At 47.1% G+C, this 19,276-nt stretch overlaps 1 protein-coding gene across 1 annotated transcript in view; it reads left to right on the forward strand.

Moving 5' to 3' along the window:
* The window catches only part of LOC115113720 (exostosin-2-like), a 24,214-nt gene continuing 4,938 nt past the window's right edge, over window positions 1-19,276 (forward strand). Inside the window, exons 1-11 of the mRNA XM_065013138.1 lie at window positions 1-181; window positions 771-1,107; window positions 1,250-1,473; window positions 1,681-1,770; window positions 2,823-2,939; window positions 3,124-3,319; window positions 4,091-4,230; window positions 4,381-4,474; window positions 9,431-9,562; window positions 15,031-15,220; window positions 18,715-18,881. Of these exons, the coding sequence (XP_064869210.1) occupies window positions 778-1,107; window positions 1,250-1,473; window positions 1,681-1,770; window positions 2,823-2,939; window positions 3,124-3,319; window positions 4,091-4,230; window positions 4,381-4,474; window positions 9,431-9,562; window positions 15,031-15,220; window positions 18,715-18,881 (1,680 nt within the window). The 5' untranslated portion in view covers window positions 1-181; window positions 771-777. The remainder of the gene's footprint in view (window positions 182-770; window positions 1,108-1,249; window positions 1,474-1,680; window positions 1,771-2,822; window positions 2,940-3,123; window positions 3,320-4,090; window positions 4,231-4,380; window positions 4,475-9,430; window positions 9,563-15,030; window positions 15,221-18,714; window positions 18,882-19,276) is intronic.

A 19,276-nucleotide genomic window follows, 5' to 3' on the forward strand; every position in this document is an offset into this window, starting at 1 on the left:
GGCGAAGAAGAGTTCCACTTCCGGAAATCAAATTATTCACACGATAGCTAATTAAACTGTATTGATGTTATCTACCTAACGTTAAATGTATAAAAAATATACATTATGGCTTTGCCGTTTAGCTAAGAAGAGGGTATGAATTAACAGTTTGTGATCGACTTCGCACCGGTCAAGCGTGAATGTAAGTTTACTGATCAAATCGAAGTCTGCTGCATAAACATGCTAGCTAACTAAGCTTGAAGCTAGCTGGCCACTTGTTTTTACTTTTCAAGATTTCAGTTTATCATGAGAAGTGTGATGTTAGCTAGCTACATACACTATATATAGTTGGTATTTTATAATAAACGCCGACTAAACTAGTTGGTTCTCGCGAATCTAAGTTTTCATTGATAGTCAATATAGCTAACTCGTCAACCAGTCTGCTAACTAAATTGAGTTTGCTGCCAGTGTATTTAAGTTATATTAGATAGTTGTTCAGTTTAGCCTGTTATCGTTAGCTAGTTTTACCTCACAGAATGCCTTTGACTGACAGCTAGTTGTAAGCGGTCACTGGGTTAAAGTTGTTACGTAGTTTTTTATAAAGAGACCGGATTGGCTCTTTTAGTCAAGGCCAAGTAACGTTACAGTAACTTGTTTATTTCTTGCTGTAACAGTAGTGCAAAATGGCATCATTTCCTCTAGGAGAGGAAGCCATTTTAGACTGTTGATACATACCCCGGCAGTGTGTCAACGGACCAGGAGCCATATATTTATTTCTGTCTCTCTCAAAGTGGTTGAATGGTCAGGCTCAGCATGTGCGCGTCTGGAAAGTACAGTTCACGGGGCCCGGCTCTGATTCCACGGATGAAGACTAAGCACCGCATCTACTACATCACCCTGTTCTCTGTGGTGCTGCTGGGACTCATCGCCACAGGGATGTTCCAGTTCTGGCCACACTCCATCGAATCAACGGCAGACTGGAGCCTGGACCGACGCAGCGTGCACGATGCACCTCTCGTCCAACTGCCTGTCTCCAACCCTATTCCTGAGAGAGGGGACCTTAGCTGCAGAATGCACACTTGTTTTGATGTGTATCGATGTGGCTACAACCCTAAGAATAGAATCAAGGTGTGCCTAGTTTCCATCATCACATGTCACAAATTACAGATACGTGAAGTTAGTTTAATCTGCTATTGTTAGTCTCTGAACCTTGTCTTTTGAACCAACAGCAGCTAAAGTGGAATATCATAAATGACTGTCTGTCTGGCAGGTGTACATCTATCCTCTGCAGCGTTTTGTGGATGAGGGAGGAGTGCCAATCAGCAGCACAGGCCTGTCCCGAGAGTACAATGACCTGCTCAGTGCCATCTCCGACAGTGAGTTCTACACTGATGACGTCACCAGGGCATGCCTGTTCGTGCCCTCTATTGATGTGCTCAATCAGAACTCTCTGCGCATCCGGGAGACTGCCCAGGCTCTGGCCATGCTCCCCAGGTAACCTTTCCTGCACACTGCTCTGGTTGCACTGTTATCTCCTCCACCCCGCAGCTGGGACTTCTCTTCATATGTATTTATCCTTCTTTACCCTCTCTGTCCTTCTTGCTCTCACCTCTCATCTACCACATCAATCTATCAGCCCATTTCCGATATCTAAGTGCACACATGTGTCGGTTTTTGACCCCTAAAGATGTTTGTTTCCAGGTGGGACAAAGGGATGAACCACCTTCTGTTCAACATGTTACCTGGAGGACCTCCAGACTACAACACAGCCCTTGATGTACCAAGAGACAGGTAACCTTAATAAACCCAGCACAGGAAAAATGAAAGTCCATTACAATGAACATAGTTGGATAAACTCACATTATTTTTTGTTCATCAACCAACCTTGACTTCCAGCTAATATTTACTCCAGCGTGAATAATCAGTGTTTGTTAGCAGAGTTACTGCCAGGCACATATTGTTCTACCACTAGAGGGAGGCATGGTATTAACTTAGCTTTCAGTTTTCTTTCCGTGTCCTTAGTCTGATATGTTCAGAGAATAGTTTTATACATTTTTTATTTTTGTTAAATTGACTCATAGTTTTTATTAAATTAGTTTTTTCACTCCATATTTTGTAGTTTGACTTGACTATCTAATCCAGATTCAGTTCCATCTTATCTCCAACACAATTACAGTACTTGCATATAATTACAGGGGGGTTTGAAAAATATTAAACTAAGATGAAAGTACTACTTAAAAGTAGTCCAGAGATGACAGAACCTCTAGCGGCCTTGAGCGGGCAGACATCCTAATCTCCTGCTATTTACTGCCACAGAGAGAGGTCATGTTTCCCAGCCTTGCTCTTGGCTGCTCGCTCCTTTTGGGTGGAAAAGGTGGGTTTTATGAACCAAAAGCCCTGAGACGATGAACACTTATCTGGAGCTGTAGGGAATTTCCTGGGCTCATCCAGCTGTGCTCCATTTGGCGTGGGGCCTCATCAGAACCAGCTGTGTGTGTATATATAGGCCAGTGTGTGTGCGTGAGGTTGTCCTTGCATCCACAGGTAGGACGCCATAAAGATTGTTCGTCAGTTCTCATGTAACTATTACATATACACATCTCCAAAAGGATGAGGTTTAGGCAGCCTCTTTTTGTCCAGGTGAATACTTCTTAATCTTCATGTTACTCAATAGCGTTGTTCAGCAGATATGACAAGAAACAGCCAGGGTATCTGCACATGTGTCATGTATTGTCTTGCTGCAAAGTTCTGTATAGCTGTCTCTTCTCTCCGTCTTAACTATGTAAGCCTATGTGACAGTGGTGTAACATTGGATACGTGTGTTTGTTTTGTGTGTGTTATAGGGCTCTGCTTGCAGGGGGAGGCTTCTCCACGTGGACCTACAGGCAGGGTTATGACGTCAGCATCCCTGTGTACAGCCCTCTGTCTGCAGACGTGGAGCTGCCCGAGAGACAGCCTGGGTGAGCAGCAACACCACCGCCCACACTTCCGCACCTAGATTAGGACTCTTATCGCTTCCACAAGCAAGACAACAGGCATCCTCACTTCATGTGACAGTGGGAACATTTGGGAAGTTATCTTTTAAAGTCACCATCGACCACAGAGATTTACATTGTTTCTAATGGTGTCCCCGTCCCGCTGCAGGCCCCGGCGCTACTTCATTCTGTCGTCTCAGACGGCCATCCACCGTGAGTACCGGGCAGAGCTGGAGAGGCTGAAGGAGGAGAACGGGGAAGCTCTGCTCCTCCTGGACAAGTGCAGCAACCTCTCTCAGGGAGTCGCCTCAGCGAGGAAACGCTGCTACAAGGGCCAGGTGTTCGACTACCCCCAGATCCTCCAGGTGAGACGCACACAGAGACCTGCTACCATTTAGACTAACATGTACACACACTTGTAGACATTACACAGCTTAGGGGGAAATTGATGTTTAACATTGATAATGGCCATGCAGATCTGACTTAAATGCATTTAAGAGGGCTCTGCTCAGCTGTGTAGGTCATCTCTAAGAATTAGCAGTCTATCTATGTGGGTAACTTTATGCAGAGTATACCTGGGAAACTACAACAATGCCTGTGGCAGTCAGTCAGCCAGTGTGCCTCTCTGCATTGTCTGTCTGCTCAGGGTGCATCTCCAGCCCGTCTCTGGCCTGTCTAGACAGGAAGTGTGCTTATCATCTGGTATGGGTGCAGCGTAGCCGCACATCTGGGGTACGTCCCACCAAGGAGAGGGCCTAGAGGGGTGGAGGTTGATGGTGTGGTGGCAGAATCTCAGTGAAGTCACCCTCCTCCCCCACCTCTGACATTGGAAAGGTTCGCTATAAGTGATGCCTGTATTTTAGAATAATATTTTACGTTGCTTGCTTGTATACTTTTAACGTCTGTAATTGGTCCACCATGACATTGCCCTCCCCACCCTAAACTCTTCCATATGGGAGGCAACATCGACAGTTCATGCAGTCATTTTACCAAACACAAGCTGCTCACTAATATTGTGTTAGTCTGTTTTTGACCCGTCTAAGCTTCCTTAGTTTGGCGACGGCTATGTCATCAAACTATGTACAGTTGATATGGCTATGATTGTGTAATACCTCGTGGTAATCTGTGTTCCCCAGGAGTCGTCGTTCTGTGTGGTGCTGCGCGGGGCTCGGCTGGGACAGGCCACCCTCAGTGATGTGCTGCAGGCTGGCTGTGTCCCTGTCATCCTGGCAGACTCATACATCCTGCCCTTCTCTGAGGTCCTCGACTGGAAGAGGTACACTAAGACACTGCTCATGATCTCACTCCAACACATATCTCTGCATTAGATTTTCTGAGCTCGTATTGTGATTTCTGATCTAGTTTAATACCAGTGGCTGTGTTTGCCATTGATACTGACTGACATTTGTGCGTGTGTATTGTACAGGGCATCCGTGGTCATTCCTGAGGAGAAGCTCCCAGAGATGTACACCATCTTGAAGAGTATCCCTCACAGGCAGGTGGAGGAGATGCAAAGACAGGTGACAGTCAGATCACAGCTTTTCTTCAGTGAACATTCAAATAGACTGAATCCCTTTGCTGGGGATTTTTCTATGCACATATAGGGAAACGCACTCTTTATAGAGTTGTAGTAATGGTCTATTTCCAGATGAATACGCCTCAGGAGAAAGTGCCTCCGGCCCTCTCAGGTTAAGTTAGTGTGAAGACGGGGTCAAAGGAGTTGTGACATTCACGCTCCCATTCCAACCTGCGTGACGCGTGCCTCACTGTCGGCCCAATGGAATCCATAACACAGGCAGACTGAAGGGTGAGAGACACGTTGTAATGGGCCCTTAGGACGAGAGTTTCTGTCCTGTTGTCTGTTTGGATTGTTTCGTCATGTTCCTAATCTTGATTAAAAAGCTCTTTATAAAGGTTCTTCAGTGTTCGTTTCAGTCGAGCCAAATCAATGACAAATCCCCTCCTTTCACTGGTCCAACTGAGCCTCAATAAACAGAAGTGAAAGCCCTCAGAGAGCTCTGCACGTCCAAGCTGTTTCTCATTCCCTTGTATCAACGCTAGTCCATTTACCAATTAGACTGGCCAAACAGACATATCAGCCCCACAGCTCAGAAACCCTGTTGGAGTTGTTTCATTTGCCAAGCCTCGAACATGTCTTCCCTTGAGGCTCCCCCTCCTGTCTCTGTAGCTGTGGGGATCTGACATGCTTATCCACTGCTCTTAGTGTTTCTCTGTCTGTGTCTAAGGGCTTGGAATTTAGTTATGAGATGTGTAATCAGTTGTCTTCCTGTCAGGAAAAGGTTCTCAGTAGAGATGAGGACTGATAAGGATTGTGGTTTGTTTGGAGTAAAAAAAAATACTGATAATAAACATTGTATCAATTCACTGGAGATCAGAGGAACACAACCAAATCATATTGGTCTGAGTTGAGAAGTGAATGCATCTTAAGCCAGGGGAACGTGAGGCGTAGGTATGTCACTGCCATGCGCGTGCCTGTGGCCCCTGCAGGACTGGCGGGAGGAGGGTGTTGGAGCCGGGCTCAGGACGTGTAAGGGTGGGGTGGGGCCAGAGCACAAAGGCCCATCTTATCCAGGATTTATGGGGCGCCGTAGAGCCCATTCCAAATCAGTCCACACCTGCACACATCTGGAGAGACTCCTCACTCACATTCACTGGCTGGAAAGGAGAGGACACTGGGAATCAATGAGTTGGTCCCCCATAAAGACTTGACATTGTCAATAGTATAGACAACAACTCTAACTCAATTGGACGTGTGCAAAATTATGTATTTTTTTCTTCCCTTAAATTTTTATAAGAGCTGTAGGAACATATATATTATTTTCTGATTGATCTTATTGAAGAGCTGAAGTGAAGTATTTACTCACTGTCCAACAGAGAGCCTAACTGCCTTTCCTTCCTCAGTGGTTCTGAATTACACACTGTCATCTTCAGTCCTTTATGGGTTTAAAAGGTCTCTGACCATATGGCTAGTATGCCTAAAATACACACTGCTGATCTTTTTTCCACTAATTGGTCTTTTGACCAATCACATCAGCTGTGAAAAAGATCTGTTGTGATTGGTCAAAAGGCCAATTAGTGGAAAAAAGATCTGAATAACACAGCCTTACTCATGATGACTGTCAGCTTTGATTGACTATCTGTATGATTTACTAAGTCCTAAATTTAATGATAATTGGATAATTGAGGAGACATTCTGTCTCACTTATACAGGGCCTCACAACTAAGGTCAAATGTAAAACTCCTAATCCATCAGTAGCCAGCAGCATCATTTCAGGAGAAAAAAAGGATTTCAACATTTGATGTGGTAGCATCCACATAGCTCACAATTTGGGACCTAAGTGCTTAACAGCTGCTAAATGTTAGTGGTGGTCACCTGAGGCTTTCCTCTGAGCCTTGTTTGTATCAGACCCTAGGAATAGAATACATGCTTTGTTAGATCAGTACAGCTGAAATTAGTACTTGTCAATCACAGGGCTGCAGCTATAGTACCAAGCCCAATGTAATCCTGTCTGAACACTCCCTGTCTAAAAGGAGTTGACGGACAGCAGAGTATAGCTAGAGAAAGAGATGGTGGACTGGGTCATTCCCTTGACCCTGGTCGTGAAAGTCTGGCTATTATTATGATTTCTCAGTCCCACAGGAACCACTATTGATGATCAGTTGTCTGTCATTGTGGTAATACTACAATGTCATCCTAAGCAAGTTTGTGCTAAGTAATTGTTCTCCATGACAATTTTACTTGTACAATATTTATATCTTATTAAGAGGTGCAAGTAGTTACATTTATTTTAGTTGCAGTAGCATAGATTAGCCAAATCAGTTTTGAATTGATGGATGTTGTTTATGGTCCAAGTTCAAGCACACCTCAAAGAGTTCAGTCTCCTTAGCCCAGCGCTGTATGTTAGAGGAAGGGAACGACAGTTCGGCAGTGAAGCAGACCTCTCTGCCCTTTTTCTCTGCTGTGACTCCGTCTCTTCTTCCCTCATAAAAATTCCTGCAGGCGCTGGGAGGGGGCGGAGCGGCCGGAGCAGTTTGCTTTTTGCCTCCCGGTCGGAAAGGAAACTTTCATCACTGGCTGATTTATGGGCCGTTGGGTCCCCCTGAGATTAGAAAGTCTTTTTGAATACTCCTCACCCCCTCCATAAAAATAAACGCTGTTTTTGTATTTCTCCAGTGTTAAAGGGGACTAAGGGTGGGGGTGTGGAGTGGGGGCTGGTCCCTTCTCATGTGCTGCTGAGAGCTCTCTGGACTATACGACAACAAAAACAACAGGCCAAGCTGCTCCACTGCTATGGAAGGACAGAGCCCTGTAGCCAGGCCAAGCTGCTCCACTGCTATGGAAGGACAGAGCCCTGTAGCCAGGCCAAGCTGCACCACTGCTATGGAAGGACAGAGCCCTGTAGCCAGGCCAAGCTGCTCCACTGCTATGGAAGTACAGAGCCCTGTAGCCAGGCCAAGCTGCTCCACTGCTATGGAAGGACAGAGCCCTGTAGCCAGGCCAAGCTGCTCCACTGCTATGGAAGGACAGAGCCCTGTAGCCAGGCCAAGCTGCTCCACTGCTATGGAAGGACAGAGCCCTGTAGCCAGGCCAAGCTGCTCCACTGCTATGGAAGGACAGAGCCCTGTAGCCAGGCCAAGCTGCTCCACTGCTATGGAAGGACAGAGCCCTGTAGCCAGGCCAAGCTGCTCAACTGCTATGGAAGGACAGAGCCCTGTAGCCAGGCCAAGCTGCACCACTGCTATGGAAGGACAGAGCCCTGTAGCCAGGCCAAGCTGCTCCACTGCTATGGAAGGACAGAGCCCTGTAGCCAGGCCAAGCTGCTCCACTGCTATGGAAGGACAGAGCCCTGTAGCCAGGCCAAGCTGCTCCACTGCTATGGAAGTACAGAGCCCTGTAGCCAGGCCAAGCTGCTCCACTGCTATGGAAGGACAGAGCCCTGTAGCCAGGCCAAGCTGCTCCACTGCTATGGAAGGACAGAGCCCTGTAGCCAGGCCAAGCTGCTCCACTGCTATGGAAGTACAGAGCCCTGTAGCCAGGCCAAGCTGCTCCACTGCTATGGAAGGACAGAGCCCTGTAGCCAGGCCAAGCTGCTCCACTGCTATGGAAGGACAGAGCCCTGTAGCCAGGCCAAGCTGCTCCACTGCTATGGAAGGACAGAGCCCTGTAGCCAGGCCAAGCTGCTCCACTGCTATGGAAGTACAGAGCCCTGTAGCCAGGCCAAGCTGCTCCACTGCTATGGAAGGACAGAGCCCTGTAGCCAGGCCAAGCTGCTCCACTGCTATGGAAGGACAGAGCCCTGTAGCCAGGCCAAGCTGCTCCACTGCTATGGAAGGACAGAGCCCTGTGGCCAGGCCAAGACTTCTACAGCTCTAGCAAAACGGTTGGCTCATTGGCTAAGCTGTAGCAGACAATGCTATCACTCTGTTTGCTGCATTGCCGTTTTCCTTTTGTGCACCGTTGTTGCTGTTGTCTATTTGTTGCTTGATCCTCCTCTGCTCCTAATCCAAAACAGAGGAGATCGTCTTCAGCTGGGGGTCTTATTCTCACCCAACAAATATGCTATTAATATCTTGAGTTTCTGGCTGTGCGAATAGTTTCCAGGGTGTGCTCTGGCTAACCAGTCAAATGTCAGTTGGAGTTGAGGGGTCCAGTATGTACCTCCGACATGTGCTTGTTAAAGAGTGCTGCACTCAGGGTCACCTAGGACCTGCTGAGGTGGAGTCGGGTCACACTGACATGGCGCCTCCTGGCAGGAGACAGTTCTGTTTTAATGATCATTAACTCTTATGGGCTCCTCCCTCCATAGCTGTCCCTTGATGTCTCCTAATGGATCAGCGGGAGGGGAGCACCAAGGAAGCTGGGGTGCTGCCTGGGGATGTTGTACTAGTAACCTCTGCATTGAAATATGATTGACTGCTAGGCTACACCTTCCCCTCGGGCACAGTAATGCTCCTTGTTGTTACCATGGACTGGTAATGAAGTGACTAAAAATAGATTTCTGATGCAAAACTGAAAGTAGATGTGTACATAGTTTGCATACATCTTGGATCAAGCATGTATTAGAGTCCCAATGGGCCTTAAGCAGGGGTTCCCACCCAGGTTTACTAGGACCACTGGGGGTACTTGAGAAGACTCATGAGACCATAGGTCTACTGGTAAAAAATACACGAGGGGTACTACTGGAAGAGTAAAATACAGTAGCAGAAAGAGGTTGGAACCACTGGCCAGGTTGATATTTGGCTGCCCTGTGCTTTGAAAGTCAGGTGAGCTGTAGAAGGCCTTGGCCTGCTGTAGGACAGATGATGTTAGAGATTCTAACCATCTAGAGCAGTCCTTCCTGTTCTCCAGTCACTGGGATGCCTTCTGAATGTGTGTTCACGTTCATGACAGCTTGTCTGTTTGTCCAGGGCCCAGACCATATGTTTTTACTCCAAAACAACTCTGTTCTCCTCAGGCCCGCTGGTTCTGGGACGCTTACTTCAGCTCCATGAAGGCCATCGGCATGACAACGCTTCAGATCATCAATGACCGCATTTACCCCTATGCTGCCCGCACCTACGAACAGTGGAACAACCCCCCTGTGGTGGTGAGTATACCTCTAGTTGCTAGGTCTTTAAAGAGTGGAAAGATGTGTTTTAGGCTAGATGTGTTTGAACATGATTGGATACCTCAGTCTTCCATTGGAGCCTGCTATAATCTATGCCCCTCTAGCCTACACCACTAATAATGTTATTGTTTTTTACTGTGGTTAACCACTGAATCTTCTTAGACATACGAGTCATATTTATGGGGGTGCAGTCTGCAGTGTCTGGTATTGATGTGTGACCTGACACTACTGTGCTGGCCTCTCAAAACAGAAAAACACAGTGACTGACTCCCTCAGTGACAGATATGAGACAGTTTTCCCAGGTAATTCTTTCCCAGTGTATCGGCTGGGTGGCAGGCCAGCTTCCTCTTTATAGGTCTCTTTCTCCACACATGTAGTCTAGTGGTCTTTGGCTGCTTGGTAAACACCCAGTACTGCTGAAACAGCCAGTGTGTTTGTGTCAGCAGTTCTGCACTGGGAGGATGCCTCCAGTGCGGTGAAAAATACATGCCTTAGTGTTTGAGTCATTGTGTATGTGTGAGAGAACACTGTTTAAGGAGTGTGTGTGTGTGTGTGTGTGTGTGTGTGTGTGTAAGTAACCTCTCTGTGGTTGTGGGAGTGTGGGGATGCAGACAGCTTGGCTCAGCTATCACCTCTCAGGGGCTGTTAATCAGCCCAGCCTGATCTGCTGCAGTCCCCAAAGACATCACATGCAGCTCCGCCCTCCTGTCTGTCTGTCTGTCAAGGGGGGGCCCATGTTCCTCCTCTTATTGGACATCCCTACGCAGTCCTACCAATGGTTTGTGATATGTGAGCCAGTCAGGTTATGTTGGTCTGAACAAGTCAGCTGACTCTGACTGAAGGTATGTTTACAACACTTGGCTTCTCAGAGTAATTCAAAGCTCTTCAAGACTAATTACTTTCTACTCTAGCCAACTGCTCAATCACAGCTAGTATTGCCTTTTTTTTTGGAGTGGGTAGCTGGTTAATCAACAGTTACACTTGACATTACCCACCTCTCTCTGTCAGAAACTCCTGTCTGTCTTTTTTCCCAACCAATCGTCATCATTTAGGTGTGCTGTCTCAGGCCCTGCTCACAAGAGGTTAATTGTGCAGGGCCACAGACCTGTTACTGTTCCAATGCTGGAGAAGTGCTATCTCTACGTATTCAGTGGAAACACGTCGAGCAGAATTGGAACGGGACACTAAATAAATCAAGCAGTTGTTTTTTCTCTGCTGTTCTGTATCCTTCGTTCGGGGTCATAATTGAAAGCACATTTCACAGGCTCTCTGCTAGTAGCAGTGCCTTTAGAAGGGTTTTCAGGCTAGGGAGGGACAGACTGGATGCTTTTTGTTCGGCCGTGGGCATAGATGTAAGATACCAAACGGGTAATCCATGGTAGTCACCTGTTCAGCCTCTGAAAGGTGGCTGAAGGTTAGGAGACTTTGTACCTTAGGGGGCTTTCATATCAGATTGGTTTGGAGACTTTGTACCTTAGGGGGCTTTCATATCAGATTGGTTAGGAGACTTTGTACCTTAGGGGGCTTTCATATCAGATTGGTTTGGAGACTTTGTACCTTAGGGGGCTTTCATATCAGATTGGTTTGGAGACTTTGTACCTTAAGGGGCTTTCATATCAGATTGGTTTGGAGACTTTGTACCTTAGGGGGCTTTCATATCAGATTGGTTTGGAGACTTTGTACCTTAGGGGGCTTTCATATCAGATTGGTTTGGAGACTTTGTACCTTAGGGGGCTTTCATATCAGATTGGTTAGGAGACTTTGTACCTTAGGGGGCTTTCATATCAGATTGGTTAGGAGACTTTGTACCTTAGGGGGCTTTCATATCAGATTGGTTTGGAGACTTTGTACCTTAGGGGCTTTCATATCAGATTGGTTTGGAGACTTTGTACCTTAGGGGCTTTCATATCAGATTGGTTAGGAGACTTTGTACCTTAGGGGCTTTCATATCAGATTGGTTAGGAGACTTTGTACCTTAGGGGCTTTCATATCAGATTGGTTTGGAGACTTTGTACCTTAGGGGCTTTCATATCAGATTGGTTTGGAGACTTTGTACCTTAGGGGGCTTTCATATCAGATTGGTTTGGAGACTTTGTACCTTAGGGGCTTTCATATCAGATTGGTTTGGAGACTTTGTACCTTAGGGGCTTTCATATCAGATTGGTTTGGAGACTTTGTACCTTAGGGGGCTTTCATATCAGATTGGTTTGGAGACTTTGTACCTTAGGGGGCTTTCATATCAGATTGGTTTGGAGACTTTGTACCTTAGGGGGCTTTCATATCAGATTGGTTAGGAGACTTTGTACCTTAGGGGGCTTTCATATCAGATTGGTTTGGAGACTTTGTACCTTAGGGGGCTTTCATATCAGATTGGTTTGGAGACTTTGTACCTTAGGGGGCTTTCATATCAGATTGGTTAGGAGACTTTGTACCTTAGGGGGCTTTCATATCAGATTGGTTAGGAGACTTTGTACCTTAGGGGGCTTTCATATCAGATTGGTTAGGACTGTTTTCTTCTTCTGAGCTCTGGTGTGTTTTCTCCCTTAGTTTGGAATGGTTGTGAACACACTATTCACAATTGGGTGCACACTAAACAATGCACCATGGTTTGCTAAAAAGGGTGGTGTCGGTGCAATTAATTACACCTTTCATAGTAATGTGTATTCATGGAAATGGCAACTGATTATTTCTTAAGCTTGACCTTGACCATTAGGGGACATCTAACATTTGAATTTAGGCTAAGTCGGGGCTTGTTCAGTGGTTTAAATGGGCCAAGAAACCTGGCCAGACGATTCCTTCACTGGTAGAGAGCAGACGAAGCCTGCACTGTGAATGTGCTCATATCAGGACTCTTGAGAAGATGTGACGGCTGCACCATCTCTACTTCTCCATTAATCCCTGGTAGGCAATCATCACAAACCACACAAATCAAAGGCCCCCGGCTGGCTAGATGGACCTGCCTCCAGTCATCACTGGAGCTGCTGCTATTTTCACATTGCCATGGAAAATCATTTGTTATTGTGGAGAAAACACTTTGTCAAACACTTAAATGCCATGTTGTTCTCTATGTTTACAATGATTTGCGTCAGTCTACTTTTCCTAACACCACCACAATAATGTGTAGCCTAAATCACCCAAATGGCTGCATCATCCCGTTTTTGTGTAAATTGATCATTGTAAGCAGTGAACTCAATTTAACTGGGCTCATTAACATTGGAGAAGTGGCTGTCTTTCTTTCATCTTGTTTAAGTCATCTGACAAATGACTTAAGTTGTCGTTTTCCTCTTCTCTTCATCTCACCACTAATGTGTCACCGTGTTAGTTTAATTATTTCCCCCTCTGCTTGTATGTCAGTGTCACACCACCCCAGAGAAGTTTCCGTTTGCTAGTAAAGTTGAGTTTTTTTTATTGGTGAGTACTGACTGATGTAGGGTATATGAGGTGACCATGTTTATGGTGACAGACATGGTGGACGCCGTTGGAAGAGCCACAGAAACACCAGTCTGTCTGTGGTCACCTGTCTGCAGCAGAACAGAGAAGCACATCAAGAAGCCCACACTTTTATTTCAAATCTCCAATCCTTCCCTATGAGGTTAGCACATGTCTCTAGTGGAGGTCTGGAGGCTTTGGGGGCCTTTGGTACAGTTGATTAAGTCAGCTGCAACCTCCTTTATTTGAAAATGCTACTGTTGTAGTGTTTGACAGTTAATTAAGGGTTAAAACCACATCATCCAGTCAACATAATGCTCCTGCTAGCAGGGAACGGTAGCGTTGAAGTTGACCCTGTAGATGAGAGAACCTGCATTGTAGAGCACTTTAAGCTGCTGCAGTGAGTCTCCTGTGTCACATGTTGACATTGTTACTCTTGTATAATCGCATTACTCAAAATGTCAGTTGTTGTCTATATGTTAGTTCAGAGGTCTGGATTGAGTGTCTCATTGTCCCATTGTGTGTGTATATATATTATGTCTCCTTGTGTGTGTCACTGCATCATAGGCTCTCTGCACTGCCAGTATTTTCTTTTACAGCGTCACTTGATCTAGGCTAGGGTCTGCATCTTCCAGAGTTAACGGGCCATTTTAAGACGGGGCCAGGAAGAGGAGCCAAGTCCCACACTGGCAGTAGACAGTCGCCGACACCGTCGCCTGCATCCCCCTGCCTCCCCCCTCTCTCTCTCTCTCCCCTGCCCCCTCTCTCTCCCCCTACCTCCCCTCTCTCTCTCTCCCTGCCTCCCCTCTCTCTCTCCCCCTGCCTCCCCTCTCTCTCTCTCCCCTGCCTCCCTCTCTCTCTCTCTCTCTCTCTCTCTCTCTCTCTCTCCTCTCTCTCTCCCCTCTCTCTCTCTCCCCTCTCTCTCTCTCCCCCTCCTCCCCTCTCTCTCTCTCTCCCTCTCTCTCTCTCTCCCTCTCTCTCTCTCTCCCCTCTCTCTCTCTCCCCTGCCTCCCCTCTCTCTCTCTCCCCTGCCTCCCCTCTCTCTCTCTCCCCTGCCTCCCCTCTCTCTCTCTCCCCTGCCTCCCCTCTCTCTCTCTCCCCTGCCTCCCCTCTCTCTCTCTCCCCTGCCTCCCCTCTCTCTCTCTCCCCTGCCTCCTCTCTCTCTCTCCCCTGCCTCCTCTCTCTCTCTCCCCCCCGCCTCCTCTCTCTCTCTCTCCCCTGCCTCCCTCTCTCTCTCCCCTTGCCTCCCCCTCTCTCTCTCTCTCTCTCCCCTGCCCCCTCTCTCTCTCTCCCTGCCTCCCCCTCTCTCTCCCCTGCCTCCTCTCTCTCTCTCTCCTGCCTCCCCCTCTCTCTCCTGCCTCCCCCTCTCTCTCTCTCCTGCCTCCCCCTCTCTCTCTCCCCTGCCTCCCCCTCTCTCTCTCTCTCTCTCTCTCTCTCTCTCTCTCTCTCCCTGTCTCCCCCTCTCTCTCTCTCTCCCCTGCCTCCCCCTCTTTCTCTCTCCCCACTAAAACTCATCTGGACCTCTGCTGCATGGAGCTCACCAGAGCTTCATGACAAAACGTCACTTATAATATCCCAAAGCAGCAGTGTGGAAACAGCAGGAGAGGCCAAGACTGCCAAGTCATAGTGTTTGGACTCAACTTACACATGTACCTGAGATGAGGGTGGAGCTCTTTGTCTCTGTATTACACACACTCTAAGCTGTGCTCCTGAACCAGCTCCGCTACCACTCGTTTCTTAGTGTGCTTGGCATTCCAGATCACTTCACGCTGGGTGCTTGGCATTCCCGGTTGTGAGTCTATTAATCTTTCAAATTAATTAATAGATTATTTCTGTTCCCTAGTAAAGCCATTGTATGGCAATCACTGCAGGTGACTTCACTGCTGAATCAAGCAATGGAATGGCAGCTTAAATCACGATGGAAAACATGTCACAGGCCAGGATGGCAGACAGATGAAGGCATACGTCTGCATTGTAGGAGAGAGTGACTAACCTTTTTGGTCTCTTGTCCTCTGTAGAAGTGGTCGAGTGTGAACAGCCCTCTGTTCCTGCCTCTCATCCCACCGAGGTCCCCAGGGTTCACTGCTGTGGTGCTGACCTACGACCGTATCGAGAGCCTCTTCCGGGTCATCACTGAGATCTCCAAGGTTCCCAGCCTGGCCAAGCTACTGGTGGTGTGGAACAACCAGAACAAGAGTCCCCCTGAAGGTGAGCCCAAGGCTTTATTCATTAGCACACACCGTAGCGTAACGTTTTGCAAAAGATTTTGAGGGGCTGAAACTAAAATAAGTTTGTTATTGGACAGGTTTAGGTAGTCCCTCTCCATTTTGGTAGATGTTCTTCTGTTTGGTTCCTCATGAATACACCTCTGATTCTGACCCTCCCTTCCCCATACTGTTCATTAAACCCATTATTGATTCAAATATTACCCTTAAACAAGCACACCAGCAATAGGAGTTTTCATGAGTTAACCTTTTCAGTAACAACAATGATGCTATGTTGGATATTCAAAGATGGGCTATTAGTGTTCTGTCAGATTGCCTTACTTCATAGCTATCATAGAATCCCCAGAAATGTTCTCTCTGTTTAGAGATTGACTAAAGTTGGCAGATCGATACACACAAGGAATGGGAAAGTGGCTGAACACTCCATGTTAGCTGCCAACTTGATGTGAGAAGAAGTGGTTATTTCACCATGCCATGGTTTAATACACAAAATGGAGCTCTTGATGTGTACCAGATGAGTGATAACAGCTTCAGCAGCCAAGACTCGTCTCTCTATAAGTTTAGACCCTGAAAAGCATGACATGCTCGAGGCTGGAGCCAAACCTCTCTCTGGCTTTGCTTCGTGTTGAGAATCAGAAAACTGGAGCAGCTCCGTGGCATGTTGCTGCCGGTCGGACAGAAAAACATCCTCCTACCCACCCCCCTCGGTGCTGCAGCAGCCACCTCATTCTAACCTTCCGATGTCAACAGGTCTCCTCGGTACTGGCAAGCCAGACGACGTAGAGGCCTTTCATTCATGTTGATATACTGTCCACTACAGACACTCCATCAAACAGTGTGCGGTGCTGCTAGTGCTGCCTGCCTGTCCTCCTGCCACAGCCCTCATTTAGAGCCCATTAGAGATGTTTCAGAGTAAGCTGATCAGTGTTCTGCTAGTGCTGCCTGCCTGTCCTCCTGCCACAGCCCTCATTTAGAGCCCATTAGAGATGTTTCAGAGTAAGCTGATCAGTGTTCTGCTAGTGCTGCCTGCCTGTCCTCCTGCCACAGCCCTCATTTAGAGCCCATTAGAGATGTTTCAGAGTAAGCTGATCAGTGTTCTGCTAGTGCTGCCTGCCTGTCCTCCTGCCACAGCCCTCATTTAGAGCCCATTAGAGATGTTTCAGAGTAAGCTGATCAGTGTTCTGCTAGTGCTGCCTGCCTGTCCTCCTGCCACAGCCCTCATTTAGAGCCCATTAGAGATGTTTCAGAGTAAGCTGATATTAGTCATTATTTATTGTGGCTTTCGCTCTAATGATTCCTCTTAACAAGGCGATTTAGGTATGCGGCTGTTTATGGCGCCCCTTAACACTGACAGCTCAGGGAACGGCAGGGAATGAAATCTATCCTCTGCATAGAGTTGTGTAATGTAATGAAGCAGCGGGCCACTTTGAAGCTCACTCTAATGGCCCAGTGTTGCCTTTGATTAGAGGTGTCAGTGGAGCCTGGCCAGAGCTTTGTGACCCATTAGAATTAACAAGGGGCCGTTCATGGGTCAACTCAGGGTCTCTGCTTGGGATGAGGACGTATTTCCTCCTCATCCTCACAAGGCCTGATTGTGCTTTTGACATGCACAGAGATTGTCCTGTGCTTGGTTGTCATGATTAACTTCATAGTTTATTTGTTCACTCATACAATCTTAGCATTATGACCTGAAGAAACCTGTTTTTCACTTTGGTCAAAGACCGTTATGGAGCTGCAGAGCAGGGAGACCGAGGTAACTACAGGAGAGATGGGGATTGCAGCAGGAGTGGAGAGGATCTCCTGGTTAGCCCAGGAGAAAGTCCCAAAATGAGAAGCAAAGTAGATGGGCTTCCAGCAGCCAGAAGATGTTTCAGTTTGTGTGTTCAAACCAATAGCAAAAGAAAATGCCAGGCTAAATCAGAGCTAAGCTAATAACCTTTGTTTTGGAGATTTCTCCCTGCACTGCACTCAATTCCCAGCTCATCTTTGGAAAATAGAGGGGGACAGAGAGAGAGAGAGAAGAAAGCCCTTGAATATATCACAGCAGTTCTCCCGTTGACAGTTTTTAGTGTGGAGACGTTCAGAGCTCGTCGGTGGGAGCGCTGCCTGCTTGTCAGGCCCCAGTTAGGGCCTTAATGGGGTGACACATTCTGTGCCATCTGTCTGACTGCTCCGTGCCATGGACACTTCCCAAGCTCACTAAACACTACTTTAAAAAAGCTAACTTTGTTGCTCTGCCTTGAGAGGAATCTTGGTGTGGGCAGGCTTGCACATGATTCAAGTTGGCGTTGCGATTCGAGTCAGTGATTGTAGTTTTACTGCTAGCGTACTTTTCCACTAGGATTGCCATTTTGAAACGTCTCCCTTGATGGCAACCCAACTCCACTCCTCTCCAACTGAAGTCTAGATGTTAGTTTGACCCAGAAAACTAGGAGTCTGGTTTGATGTCTTAGGTGTAGGTGGGTGATGCAATATATACTGTCAGATTTGGAATGTGTGGAAGTAGTTTTCACAGTTTGCTTAATTTCTTGCAACTTCTCAAGTAGCACAAAATGCTAACTGACCCGTTTGCCAAGGCCTCCATTGCATTGATACAATGGATTTCTCTGACCTGTCTGTATTGTAGTCTTATCACTCATATTCCCTTGGTCTCTGTCCCTCGGTTAGATTCTCTGACCTGTCTGTATAATGTAGTCTCATCACTCATATTCCCTTGGTCTCTGTCCCTCGGTTAGATTCTCTGACCTGTCTGTATTGTAGTCTTATCACTCATATTCCCTTGGTCTCTGTCCCTCGGTTAGATTCTCTGACCTGTCTGTATAATGTAGTCTTATCACTCATATTCCCTTGGTCTCTGTCCCTCGGTTAGATTCTCTGACCTGTCTGTATAATGTAGTCTTATCACTCATATTCCCTTGGTCTCTGTCCCTCGGTTAGATTCTCTGACCTGTCTGTATTGTAGTCTTATCACTCATATTCCCTTGGTCTCTGTCCCTCGGTTAGATTCTCTGACCTGTCTGTATAATGTAGTCTTATCACTCATATTCCCTTGGTCTCTGTCCCTCGGTTAGATTCTCTGACCTGTCTGTATAATGTAGTCTTATCACTCATATTCCCTTGGTCTCTGTCCCTCGGTTAGATTCTCTGACCTGTCTGTATAATGTAGTCTCATCACTCATATTCCCTTGGTCTCTGTCCCTCGGTTAGATTCTCTGACCTGTCTGTATAATGTAGTCTTATCACTCATATTCCCTTGGTCTCTGTCCCTCGGTTAGATTCTCTGACCTGTCTGTATTGTAGTCTTATCACTCATATTCCCTTGGTCTCTGTCCCTCGGTTAGATTCTCTGACCTGTCTGTATAATGTAGTCTTATCACTCATATTCCCTTGGTCTCTGTCCCTCGGTTAGATTCTCTGACCTGTCTGTATAATGTAGTCTTATCACTCATATTCCCTTGGTCTCTGTCCCTCGGTTAGATTCTTTATGGCCGAAAATTGCCGCGCCTCTCAAGGTGGTGCGCACCAAAGAGAACAAGCTCAGCAACCGCTTCTTCCCCTACGACGAGATCGAGACTGAGGCCGTGCTGGCCATCGACGATGACATCATCATGCTGACGTCTGATGAACTACAGTTTGGCTACGAGGTGAGAGAGAGGATGCCCTGTATCACGCCTGGGAGATGTCACCCCAAATGTTTGACCTTGGGCTTAGTGCATTCATACTGGCAGGTAAACACAGGCCACTTAGAGCTGACCCCAGAGTTTAAACTCATCCAGGGAGCTTAAGTCAGCCTCCAGTAAGGCTATATGTGAGGCGGCTGCCGGGTGCTGGAGATATGTTTGATGTGTGACATGGTGACAGGCCAGAGCTGATGCTGTCCATGCCTACAGCCCAGCTTGGCATTCACCTGAAGGCATTTAGGACCTATTGAGACAATTGAGGACAATTTGAGGATAATGACATGAAATGAGAGGCAGGCTGCTGTGGGGAAGGAAGGCTGTCTGGCTCTACTGCCTCTCGCTGGGTCCAATAGCGGGAC

Source organism: Oncorhynchus nerka, linkage group LG28 (assembly GCF_034236695.1).
Source record: "Oncorhynchus nerka isolate Pitt River linkage group LG28, Oner_Uvic_2.0, whole genome shotgun sequence".
Classification (NCBI taxonomy): Eukaryota; Metazoa; Chordata; class Actinopteri; order Salmoniformes; family Salmonidae; genus Oncorhynchus; species Oncorhynchus nerka.